We start from the raw sequence: 13,720 nt of genomic DNA, 5'->3' as shown, positions 1-13,720 counted from the left end.
AACTTTTAAAGTGTGAAATTTAAACTTTTATAGTTTTAAAGTTTGAATTTAAATTTTCAAACTTTTAAAATTTAAACTTTAAAGTGTGAAATTTAAATTTTTATAGTTTTATAGTTTTAAAGTTTATAATTCAAATTTAAATTTTCAAACTTTTAAAGTGTGAATTGTGAAATTTAAACTTTTTATAGTTTTAAAGTTTGAAATTTGAATTTAAATTTTCAAACTTTTAAAGAGTAAAATTTAAACTTTTATAGTTTTAAAGTTTGAATTTAAATTTTCAAAGTTTTAAATTGTGAAATTTAAACTTTTATACTTTTAAAAGTTTGAAAGTTTGTATTTAAAACTTTAAAAGTATAAATTTTTAAGTGTAATATTCCTAATTTTTTAATTTTAATAAAAAAATATCATTTACAACGGTTGGACCCGGTTTCCGGTCCGAGACGGGTACAGGTATTTTTTTCCGGAATTACCGGTTCCGGTCCGTCCCGGTTCCGGTTCGGTTCCGGCCCGTGGTGCCCGGTTCCGTTCCGGTTCCGGAACGTCCCGGTCCGGTAGTTCCGTTACCGGTTCCGTTGCCACCCATAGTTGTGGTGCACTGGTGGGAGTGTTTCACCCTTAACCAGAAGTATCGAGTTTGAGCCTTGGGTATGGAGAAAATCTTGTTGGGAGCGTCACCCTCGAATGGGCCCTGCAATGCGCGATCCGAATTTAGTCGGGGTTCCAATGTGGGCTCCGGATACCGGTGAAAACCAAAAAAAGTAAATAATCTTTAAAATATTACTTTTATTTGATCTATTTTACATTTTAGTACTTTTAAAAAAGAATGACTCATTGCTTTAACTTTTTTTGTCAACTTTTTAAATTCAAAATAACTTATTTAATACCACAAAATAAAAGGTTTTTTTTTTTGTACATTTAATAGATTTTTAATTTTAGACCACAAATTTAAAAGTATTAGGAAATAATAAAAGAAGATGAAAAGAAGAAAGTCCACAAAGGAGTTTGTAACTTGTATGGTTACACACCACTAGTGGTGTGGCAAATGGGCGGATTGGGTCAAATTTGGGTGGGTTGAAAATGGATCAACATAAAATGGGTAATAATTCAACCCGTCCATATTTGATATGGATACAAATGGATTGGGTAAAATACTAGCTTACCCATATTTTCATGAGTAAATAGTACTCTACTTAAGAATTCAACATGGAAAAAATATTTTAGTCTTTTTTTAGTTGAAAACTGTTAAAAATGCTTCATTTAATTTTATTATATCATAAAAGTAAAAAAAAAAAATCCTATAACTTTTCAATATAAAATAAATTAATGTAATAACAAGGGGAAAATATTTTTAAAAGTAAATGAATATTTGCATTTTAGGACTAAAACATACTTAATGCACTTTAAGCAATGTCAATACTAATACATGATTTGCTTATTTTGAACTATTATTTATTATCCAATATAAAATTAATCAAATAAAAAATTATAATTATAATTAACAAAAGAAATGTATATTTAAAATCAGTGGCGGATCCAGAAATTTTGTATCATGGGTGCTCAACTATTTTTAGCTCGGAAATTACTACATATAATGGGTGCTCAGTTATTATATTTCAATACATTTCTAAATTTTGTACATAAATAAGAATGTTGACACAAAAGGTAGTGGGTGCTTAAGCACCCATAAGTGACTACATAGGTCCGCCACTGTTTAAAATATATATTTTTGGTGGGCCAAAGACTTCATCTTTTCAATTATAGATAAAAATAATTAGTTCTATAGAAGAACATAAAAAGGAAGAGAAATGACAATATTTTTAGTGATATCATAAATTTTGAGTGAATAAAAGTTAGAAGCTTAACCTATTTGACTAATTCATGTTTTATCCATAATTTATCCGTATTTTACCTATATTTTTATGGGTTAAATATGGATATCAACTCATATTTTATTCATGTAAAAAGTCGCTCACCCAACCCATTAAAATATGGGTGGGTTACCAAAATATGGACTCATTTTACCGGTACTACACTGTCTACACACCACCAATGATGTGATGGGATGCTTCTTTCGTTTTGGTTTTGAGTTGGTATTGAAATTTTTTTATATGAAGCACTACTTTTTGAACGAATGGGCTCTGCGAATTTAGATGAGTTACACAAGGATAAACTTGGTTACACAAAGATATGATGAATTTGGAATTATATGGGTATAATCAGATATAACAAAACACAGTAGATATATATGAAGCAAATAATTTCAAACATGAAAGATATTTTCAAGGCCATAAAAAGCCACCACTCACCAACTTTCATGTTTATTGCAATAGTTAATATCCTACCGGCTACCAAGCATTGTGTGTCCTTTGTCACACTGTCTATTCTTACAGCATTGGTTATGTCTGCTACCAAAAATAAATTTGGCCCACACTCAAAGTTAGGTGATGGCAATTGGCGGGCCGGGTGGTATGCAAGGTGGGTTGAAGTGGATTTTTTTAAAATTTGTAAGGCGGTGCGGGTTGCGGGTATATGTGATTTTATGTGAGTTCAAATTTAATTTTAACTTCTTACGTGTTATAGGAGTGATAGATCATTATTTATTAAAATAATTTCTTTAAAACTACTAAAATATTCAAGATAGTAAATGAAAATGGTTCAATAAAAAATTATACAATTTCTTACATGTTTCCAATTGACCTCTAAAAATAAAATTTTAAGTCACTATCCTATTAAATTAATACAACTTAATGAAAAAATAAATTTCTTTTTATGAATTTTATTTTTATTATCAAACTTAACTGAGAAAAAGAAAATATTAAAAAAATTATGCAGGGCGGGGTGGGTTGAAAATGAAAAAAATTATTATGCTGGGCCAATTAAAAATTATGCGAGTTAAGCTCAACCCGCCCCACCACGCCTCACACCGGCCCATTGCCATCCCTACTCAAAGTTACATTGCTCTGATTTTTATGTTTTGGTCTTCCTGTTTTCTGGCGTTGTTACTTGGTGACACAGAAGCAAATACTCCCCCCTTTCACTTTTACTATCTTTTGCCTCATGTTTTACCTTTAGTTTGGGAATAAGTAATTATCGTTGACGATAAAACATGAGGGGAAACAATATATTTTTTTCTTGATATGTTAAAAGTGATAAGCAGAAATAAAAAAATATTTTTAATATAATGGACAAGTAAAAGTGAATTGACGGTGTAGTGTATAATTAGTCTCATGGTTGGCAATTGTTAATTAAGTGAAAGAAGTTCTTTTTAATGTATGAGGGACAGTTTCTTTGAGATACCCTCTTGCATTTTCCAACAGCATGTACATTGCATCCTCCCTGCTTCAATTGTAAAAACTTCAGTATCCTTTGACGCGATTTAAAGCAAATTCAGTAAGTTTCAACTGAAATTCATTAGATTTGTTCTTAACACACTAACTATGACAATCGACCTTTTAAACTTTTGGCTTCAAATTCAATGCACTTGGAATAGCCGAACTTCTTACACAACTTTTTTAACTTTAACACATATTATAACAACATTAATCATTTAAAGTTTCAGATAGAGAGATAACATATTAATCATTCAGATGTGCTTTCAAATTTAGATATTTACATCTTAATGAAAACAAATGAGGTCTGGCTTGACAATTTTTTTGAAAATGAGTAAAATAAAAGCCGTTCCTCTTTGAGCTAGCTTATACCAGAAATGCGAAACAGAGACATTAAGAAACGATTTGTTTTAGCGCTTTGTTGCTCATGTTTTCAATCGTGTACAAATAAGTGGAAATAATCTAAGTTATTATTAATACCTTTTCAGCGTATAGGCGAATTCAGGATTCAACCAAAATACAAATGAAAATCACAGCAATACTTTGGGCATTCTGTTAAAACGAAACACTTTCAATTTACTATAAAAATCAAGCATTTAGTACTTAAGAGACGATAAATACAAAATGTAAAAACAAGAGTAGATGTTATTGGTTCAAGTAAAAGCAAACAGGTAGTTGATACCCTTGGAGACTTGCACATATTTACTAATGGGATATTACTTCACGTTTGCAGCGGTTACCAAAGTTACAGTGTGTTGCCTTCACGTTCTTATTACCGATGCAATTACCGACTATTTTTTCATTACATATCGCTGCTTTGTTCCCTGCCGCTTTGTAATTTAGTTTTTGTGATCTAGCATTACCACGAGCAACAGCAAGAATCCTAGTACTTGTTTCTGATTCCATCATGAACTCATCAACATCTACAAGACAAGCACCTACGCTGCTGCTTGTCCCATTACATTCTGATACCGCTTCCACCTTTATTACCGTTACAAGCAGCACAAGGAGCATCATCTTGTACAATTCTCTTCCCATATTATTTGTTTATTGGATTTTGGTTTTTTCAAGAATTGTTTGAGTTATTCTCACTTTGGTGTTGTTGTTTAAATAGTCCTATTAGATGTGAGCTGGTACAATTATTGCCCACCCGCTTTTAACGCTTTAGTTGACTCCTATGTCCTACCTTCATTTAGTGGAAACCCCACCATCCACCAACTATGTATGGTGAACCTCAACCGTCGATGGCGTCGGCTTAAAAGTGTGGTAGGTTGGATTTGGATCTTGAGAGGCGGATTCAGAAATTTAAAATGTCCGGATCATTACTACTTTAATATAAATATTTTAATTTTAAAAAATTCAAATAATATAAACATGTCAACTGCTTAATACAAAGCTTGAGGTGTAACTTTATAGAAACTAAAATTGAGTTGTAACTTGTAACTAACTACTAAAGTGCCAAAGAATTAAAATGTGGAAACTTGAATCCAAGTAAATATCCACTTGTACGCCCCAAATCAACTAGTGAAACCACTTTACCTTTGTTCGCTAGGAGTGCTCATAAAAAAATATAGTACAAAGTTATCCAATGGACCCCTACCCTAGAGGGTAGGTCCGCGGTCCACCTGTGAATTCAACTAAACTCATTCACTTTCAACGATATCTACAATTACATATATGTGTGCTGTTTATGCAATTTATGGCAATAAGAGGATTATAATTGTGTGTGTATATATATATATATATATGTATTAATACATTTCTAATATGTTGTGTGAAAGTAATGATTTTGGTGAGTGCGTTGTTGCTGATGTTTCCAATCGTGTAAGGCCGGTTATTGTTAATACAGATTTTGTTTTTGTTTCAACCAAAATAATGAAAATCATAGTGATACATTAGAGTTTTCAGACCAATTGTAATTGAATTGGAGACATACTAAAGCATTCTGTTCAGATAAAACACCATCATCAATTTGCTATAAAAGTCAAGCATTTAGTACTTAAAGAGACATTGAGACACAACAAATACATACTGTAAAACAAGTAGTTTCTTCAACAAGAGAAGATAGTATTGGATCAAGTAAAGCAAACAGGTAGTTGATGCCCTTGGAGACGTGTACACGATTTACGAGGATATTTCACGTTCGCAGCGGCTACCATAGGTGCAGTGTGATGCTTTAACGTTCTTATTACCAATGCAATTACCGTAAATATCTTCCTTACATATCTCTCCTCTACTCCCCGCCGCGTCGAAAGATAGATATTGGTTTCTAGCATTACCAGCAAGAATCATAGTGCTTGTTTCTGATTCCATCAAGAATTCATCAACATCTGGAAGACAAGCACCTATGCTGCTGTTTGTCCCATTACATTCTAATGCTCCAATTACTTCTTGCACCTTTATTATGGTTACAAGTAGCACAAGGAGCATCGTCGTCATTTTCTTGTACCATTTTCTTTCCATGGTTGATATTATATTGGAATTTGTTTTTACTAGAATTGATTGAGTTACCTATTCGTTTCACTTAGATGTTTTGTTTAAATAGACTCCTAATAGTGTGAGCTGATACAATTAATGCCCACACGCTGGGATAAGATATGAATGGACACCTTTTTTCTTTAGTTGACTTGATAGTCTTTGTTTGTCCTATGTTCTATGTCCTACCTTCATATAGTGGAAACCCCAGTATCCACCAGCTATGTATGGTCAACCTCAACTATCTATGGAGTCGTCTTAAAAGTGTAGACGGTTGGATTTGATTCTGGAGAGGGTACAATGAGTTCAGAAATTCAAGGTGCCAGAATCATTACTATCTTCTTTAATATAAAAGATATAACTTAGGAATGATCATAAAAAATAGGGAAAAGGGCCTGATTTACCCTGAACTTTATGATTTGGAGCTGATATACCCTCCGTTTAAAAAGTGGCTCATATATGCCCTTTTACTTAACAAACCAATATTTAATAAAATTAAAAATTCATTTTTTTTGTATTTAATTTGAGAAAATGCCACGTGGCTTTTAAAATACCCATTCAAAAACTTTTACCCATGCCCACCCGACCCAATTAGAAACAAAACCCCCCACCCATTTAAATAAATCAAACCCATTTCATTCCATTTCTTGATGAAAATCTCAAGAAGACCAGCAAGCTTGGCAGTTTCATGAGCTCCATTGACGAGGGAAGTTTCAGTTTTTTCATCAAAATTTTATAGTGTAAGATGTTGGCCTTGCTAGAGTTTTAGCAATACTTGTAGAAGGCATCATCACTGTTGGCGGCTCTAATATTCTGCAAAAGCATTTTTTATTCAATAAAATTTACTAAAGGTGAATCTATGGCACATGACACACACGAATAGGAAAGACAGAGGAAGATAGACGAGTTCACACACACAAAACAATGCATTTCAGTTCAATTTGAACGGTTAAAATAATTTATCGCCATTGAAGATCAGTTTTAGTAGAAGCTTGCTTGTTCACCAANATGTTGGCCTTGCTAGAGTTTTAGCAATACTTGTAGAAGGCATCATCACTGTTGGCGGCTCTAATATTCTGCAAAAGCATTTTTTATTCAATAAAATTTACTAAAGGTGAATCTATGGCACATCACACACACGAATAGGAAAGACAGAGGAAGATAGACGAGTTCACACACACAAAACAATGCATTTCAGTTCAATTTGAACGGTTAAAATAATTTATCGCCATTGAAGATCAGTTTTAGTAGAAGATTGCTTGTTCACCAATTTCTCTGGGACAATTAAAAAAATTGAACAATTTATAAAATAAAAAAAGAGGTACCGATTTCTTCAGAAAATTTAGAAAGCTAATAGATCAAAATACTATTGTAAACTTTAAATGGCTGGGGGTTTTGTTTCCAATTGGGGAGACAATGAAATGAAATGGGTTTGATTTATTTAAATGGGCGGGGGTTTTGTTTCCAATTGGGTCGGGTGGGCATGGTGAAAAGTTATTGAGTGGGGTATTTTAAAAGCCACATGGCATTTTCTCAAATAAAAGACAAAAAAATAAAATTTTAATTTATTAATTATTGGTCTGTCAAGTAAAAGGGCATATATGAGCCATTTCTATAACAACAAGGGCATATATGAGCCACTTTTTAAACGGAGGGTATATCAGCTCCAAATCATAAAGTTCAGGGGTAAATCAAACCCTTTTCCCTAAAAAATATATACACGATTTAAGATAAATATACTTACATTGGATATCCATGGACCCCTACTGTAAGGGTAGGTCCGCCTCATTCACTTCTGACCACATCTACAATTTCACATGCAAAAAACACTTTTATGCGTATAGATTGACCAACTGACAATAACTCAAAAACCCGCCACTGTTATAACCTTGGACCTATTTAAACTTTGAAGTTTGACCATGGATCTGGACTAGATCAACGCTCTTAACAAAATTTATCACTCAACAAATTGTAATTAGCTTCACAAATGATATTGCTGGATAAAGATGAGCTGAATTTGAGAGACTCACCAAAAGGTGACATTCGTGCCGAATCATAACACCTAATCTGAACGAGAAACGATCAAGAGTGAATTATTCCAGCCTGTAAGGAATTCCTTCTGCTATGATATCCTAACAAGTGAATTTGTAGGGCAACAAAACCTATTTCCAAATACTTGAGTCAACTTAATAGTACAAAGCAAAGACAGTCGTCACATAGAAATACAGCCCGAAAGCTCGACGAACAAGATAAAAATGGCTATTGTAAGTTAACAAATAGTATATTTTTGCCCAAAGAAAAAAAAAAGATCAAAATTTCAAGCTGAAAAAGGTGAAGAGACCGCTACAAAGAACACTCAGCGGATTGCTAAACCTTGCATTGCCTGTGTGCTATCTTCTGTAATCTTATTGGCTTGAACTGTGCTGATAACACCTGCAATGTTGCCCTGTAAAGAGTAGACAATAGTCAAAATCATGCAAGCATACGACCCATTACAAATAAGAATGAAAATGAACGAGCATCTGAAAAGATGTTGTGTGGAAGCAGCGTGCTGCACTAATTTGAGTTTGTGTTTTGGGCAGAAGAAACATAGGAGCATGCTTTGGAGGCGTCTGAGAGGGAAGGGTGGGGATGTAACATCTCTAGTAAGTCAGCATAAACAAGATTGATTACTGTTAGAGCTAGGTAGAAAAATAATTATTTACCCTCCAAGTCACTAGTTTCGTGCGGAGCTCTTGCCACTGATGCACACCAAACACACGCTCCGTACATCGGCTACACAATGACAACCAAACAATTAATGCAACTACGAATCACAGGAAAAAAATTTTAAAAGAAATCTCCAGCTGACAGAAGAGACAGTAAAGGAAGGCTGACAATAGAGAGCACACCTCACTATTACTACTTGATTCATTTGATCAATCTTGCAATCAAGTAACTTAGCTGTAATTGCCTTAACAACCCACGATTCTACCTCAATGTCATCAATCTGAAAAGAGCAAAAGACCAAATGAGCTACATGCAGAGCAGAAACATCAACAAACAAAATAAGATAAGAAATGTACCTGCAATGCCTGTTTGATGACAGAATAAGGAATTTGACTAGATTCATTCAAGCCAAGATCTACCAACGACATCAACCTCATCTTTGATATAGAGTCATCATGGACAAGTCCTACAACATCAACCAAAAGTTTCAGGCCATTGCTCCTTCTAAATTGATGGCTTGATCTGTACAAAGGTAAGTACATTACCATAGGTTTTTAATAATGCTGAATTTGCTGCCTCAAAATCCAAGTAAGCATCCAGCCTCTGAGTGAGAAAGATCTTCAGAAGTTGATATACTGGACCATATTGAGCATCTTTCTCCAACTGGGCTATAGCTGGCATATCTAGCAAGTCACACTGCCACATTGAAACGACAGAAATCAACTATGGAACACAGGAACGCATAAGGCACACAACTTCAATTCTTTTCCAATGGGTCTTCATTCTGATCATATAGTGGTCTACTCTACAGTAGTGGCAGCCAAGCAATAGCAAATTCGAACAGCTCCATCCAGAAAAGTCAAAAAAATTAACATTGTAATATACTAGTCACATCATTCTGGCTTATATTGTAAAGCACTCTGGTTAACTGTGATGCGTGGAATGGTGATACCACAGAACACCAATTGCATCAAATATCAGCGAGAAAGCTTGGAAAATTGAGAATTTAAAATCATCTGATCAGTTCTTTGACAAGCCTTTCACTGATNTATATTGTAAAGCACTCCGGTTAACTGTGATGCATGGAATGGTGATACCACAGAACACCAATTGCATCAAATATCAGCGAGAAAGCTTGAAAAATTGAGAATTTAAAATCATCGGATCAGTTATTTGACAAGCCTTTCACTGATCTAAACAATAGGATGTCAGACTTCTGTTCACATTAAGGAGCCCTGATGGATTAAATTACTGTGGACAGCTTTTCTTTTGTGTTTTTATTTTTGGATAAGTCTATCTGTGTTGTTTGTGCAATTTAAGAGCAAGTCAGAAACCTCTTGTCCATTTCAGTTGTTTAGAGTGAGAGAGCATTTTAATATAGAAATACCTTAAACATATCGGGTGATCTGACAAAATCAACAATTGCGCGGGCAGCTTCTTCCTTAGCCTCGTTCATATTAGAAGCATCTTCAGACGAAAAGGTTTCCAGATACTTTGTTAGAAACATGAAAGAATCTTTTGTAGAGCTGCAAATATGCACGAGTATGAGAAAAAGGCACCATCATAAGCATGAATAGTCCAAAAAAGAAGTCACTCCCATCTTACCCTTTGTTTTCCTTTAAAATGTTGGAGATTGCAAGAAACAGCTCTCTCTGATCTTTGACTCCAAGATTCCATTCCTTCAAAAAGTTATCCATCTTTTTGATGGATGGCAAAATGTGTTCAGTAACCTTTCCGCCAGTGGCCAAATTGAGGGACTTCAAGTAAACGCAGAAACGGCTGTATGGGTTCTCCAACAGGTTGTAGAGATTGAACAAGCTGAAAAGAGATGAGAAAAAATGTAATGAGACAACAGAAAAAATTGAGGGAATCAAAGTGATTAACGCAAAGTGAGATACATTTTCAAGCGCAATGCGGGTTTATCATTAGGTTGTTGAATGATTTTAGCGGATATGAGCTCTGCCATCTCATGTACTTGGTCCAAGCTCTCAGGCTTCTTGACAAGGTTGCACATGATTGTGAAAACGCACTCAAGATCTGAGCAGAAAGAAAGCATATTAGGCAATCACAAAAGCAAAAAAAAGAAGAAGGGAGAAACAGAAACTGGGAAAAGAAACATAAGACGACAATTGACAATAACTGGCTCAGACAATCAAATAATTGTTTTTATATGGATGAAAAAAGAAAAGCCCCCCAGTATGGAAAAGGTCAGGACCTATCATTATCAGCAGTTGATTGGACTGAGGCAGAAATGTAGTTTTACCTTTTTCAGAAGCTTTAGAAAATATTATATCTGCAGAAGCGAGCATAAGCGAAACCAAATCCAACCACCTTCCTTCAATCATGCATTTCTGGGCCTCGACACACAATCTATTAACTTCAGGCTCTGCAGTCTATAAATGGATCACCAATTTAGAACTCGTACAACGACCAAAAGGTCCAATCAAAAAAATCTTTCACCAATCTGTTTGTATAGTATTCCATATGGCACTTACTGAAACAGATGAGTTTCCATGTTTCTTTCTCTCAGATATTTTAACACAATGCACCAACAAAATAAGCAGTAGTTTGACTACAATCAGCAGAGATTGTATAAAGCATAAGTGCATAACCATGACTCTGCATTTGGCATCAGCTTGGGTCGTTGTTGCCATAGGAAGCTTCACATGATGCTATAATGATTTTGGATGGACTTTGAGGATTTCTTTTGGGTCTTTTAAACACTACTCCCTCCATTTCAAAAAGAGTGGTCTAATTTGACTTGACACGGAGTCTAAGAAAATAAAGTTGACTTTTCAATCTTGTGGTCCTACATTAAAGTTATATCATATATACCAAAATGTCCTTTAATCTTGTGGCCTTAAACATGCAATATTAAAGTGTTGCAAGGAAGGAAAGGGGTCATTCTTTTTTAAACGGACTAAAAAGGAAAATAGGTCATTCTTTTTTGAAATTGAGGGAGTATCATTTACAAATAACTCTTCTCTTTTCGTAATTGTTATTCAGCAAGACTACCGGTCTTTTCACTCAAAGAGGTCTTGCAAATCCCTTCTCCACTTACATACCATGCTTTTGTTTGTGATTAGATTCAAACACTTGGCATGCACGCCTAACCCACAAATCACGTATTGTGCTCTTACCACTAGACCAAAGCCCTGGGGCTGAATTTGTTAGGAGTCTTCCAACTATATTTACTAGAGTAGTGGACATATTGCGATTTTTTTGAGTATGGTTTCTCTTGTACCCCTTTCCAAGAACTCCAATGAGATGGAAGAAAAAATGAGCTTAGACTCCAGATAAGCATGTGATATTGGAGAACAGCAGAAGCACAAAACTGCTGGCAAAATGAAGAGGGGCGTAATATTGCGTATGGTAACCCCTAAAATTCAGCAAGTAAGAAGTTACTTTTTGACAACCATGACCCACTACAACAGTTCAAAAGCTCCATTGTATCGAATCTCTAATAGGGACAAAAATATCTGGCAAAAGTATACCGGCATAAATCCTAGGAAAAGAGCAGGTTTGGAATGCAAAGAAACTACAAACAACAACAAAAACATGCCCGGTGTAATCCACAAATGGGGCAGGAATGCAAAGAAACTACACCACTAAATTTATACAGTCCGTTATTTCATATGTGACAACAAGTCAAACTAAAACAAAAAACTTATCCTTGGGATTTCTTTTTCTTGTTTCTCCAGGAGAAATGGATACCTCCGAAAAAGATTACAAGTTCAATTCATGTTTTTTCCTCTCCATCCAGATCAATACACCAACTCGCTTGTTGTATTTTCTGGTACATCCTTATGGATTGGATTAGTCTTTCTAGTGGGTAGTCATAACTCTCTCATCTCAACCTATTCATCACAGACCCAAACAAAAATAACCTCTAATTTTTCTCAGGGAGAGGTAGAAGTGTTCTTTGAGATCTGATTTATCAACACTAGCGCAAAGCTCAAAAGACATTATAAACAATATATCAAACAGATTCTAACTTTATATTCTTTTTAATAAAACAGAGTTAGACATTAGGCATCCTAACCATAAATCAGAGCACATATGCTTTCTTATGCATCCTCTGCAGCCATTCCATATACTGTTGGTCGATTGAGAAGTTCCGCATATGGACAATCAAATTTTATATCCATGTATAGACTCCTCAATAAAATTCTTATGAGTCCTATATATCCAATCCACAAAATTTGTTGGGAGAATAATAGATGAACTTCTACTTCATCCCCAAACCACTCCTGCTTTGCTATACGAATACTCTATCCATTTACCTCTATTCTAGTCCATGTCATTTTATTTCTTAAATAAACTGATACTAAAGTCAATCCATCGGATTGACAACTACAAAAGCCGAGTCAATATTCTTTAAAAGTAAACATCGAACAGTATTTCCGAGAAAATATCAAACTTTTGAGAGCGTATCGTAAATTCATGTATAAGAGACAGTGGTAATTCAGTAAACAATAAATACAATAACAGAAAGGTGAAAGAAACTGGCTAGAGATTACCTCGGCGCCGGCGTCCGCCCATGACATCTCCGCCGTAAAACGGACGACGGAGAGGACGGGATCTTCCTCAGAAGTAGGAACCACGGTCGTCATTTTCCTCCCCCGCAAAATTTCCCAAGAGATAGAGAGTGTGAACAGCAAGCAGCGCAGCGGAGAACTCTCTTAGTCGGGAGAGAAGAAAAAACCCTAGATAGGGATAAAGTTGGAGAGTCGCCAATAAGACCAAGGAGGGTAATCTTGTAAAACCATCTTGGTGCTGATCATTTTTATAGGTTCTTTTCCTCTTTTTTTTTTTTTGGTAAAACAATTATGTAATATTTTTGTTTTTATATAAACTCTTGTTTTGAGAAAACATACAAAAATCCATTCCTAACTCCCTATGAACTTTATAATTCTAACATTTTAGATTACAATTTTAACAATAATAAACTTAATTTTTTATATGTACTATTTTTTTTTTATGTATTATTTTGTTTAACATAATAAATTATTTGATTGTAATGTATTTTAATTTGTTTATAAATGATTTGTGATATAATTATAATTATGAATTTATATATACATATGTTATCAACATCTATTTTTTTGTATGTAATACACTTTTAAATAGTAATTTTATTTTATAAATGACTGTGATGTAATTATGATTATAAATTTACATATATCTATGTTATTAACATCTATCAT

At 34.3% G+C, this 13,720-nt stretch overlaps 3 protein-coding genes across 3 annotated transcripts; all 3 read right to left on the bottom strand.

Annotated features, from left to right (window-relative positions):
* Positions 1–3,884: 3,884 nt before the first annotated feature.
* Positions 3,885–4,411, bottom strand: LOC125848959 (protein RALF-like 27). The gene has a single exon (XM_049528928.1). It carries the CDS (start codon positions 4,365–4,367, stop codon positions 4,035–4,037), a length of 333 nt encoding a protein of 110 aa, XP_049384885.1. The 5' UTR covers positions 4,368–4,411; the 3' UTR covers positions 3,885–4,034.
* Positions 4,412–5,272: 861 nt separating this feature from the next.
* Positions 5,273–5,843, bottom strand: LOC125848957 (uncharacterized). Its single transcript, XM_049528926.1, has one exon. It carries the CDS (start codon positions 5,790–5,792, stop codon positions 5,454–5,456), a length of 339 nt encoding a protein of 112 aa, XP_049384883.1. The 5' UTR covers positions 5,793–5,843; the 3' UTR covers positions 5,273–5,453.
* A 2,151-nt stretch (positions 5,844–7,994) lies between these two features.
* Positions 7,995–13,265, bottom strand: LOC125848942 (uncharacterized). Its single transcript, XM_049528913.1, has 10 exons — positions 13,034–13,265; positions 10,777–10,906; positions 10,412–10,550; positions 10,119–10,331; positions 9,901–10,039; positions 9,059–9,209; positions 8,870–8,979; positions 8,696–8,793; positions 8,510–8,579; positions 7,995–8,250 (listed from the first exon to the last, which is right to left on the bottom strand). Exons 1-10 carry the CDS (start codon positions 13,124–13,126, stop codon positions 8,161–8,163), a joined length of 1,233 nt encoding a protein of 410 aa, XP_049384870.1. The 5' UTR covers positions 13,127–13,265; the 3' UTR covers positions 7,995–8,160.
* Between the last annotated feature and the right edge of the window lie 455 nt (positions 13,266–13,720).

Source organism: Solanum stenotomum, chromosome 12 (assembly GCF_019186545.1).
Source record: "Solanum stenotomum isolate F172 chromosome 12, ASM1918654v1, whole genome shotgun sequence".
NCBI classification, from domain to species: Eukaryota; Viridiplantae; Streptophyta; class Magnoliopsida; order Solanales; family Solanaceae; genus Solanum; species Solanum stenotomum.
This window is presented reverse-complemented; position numbering and strand designations above follow the sequence as displayed.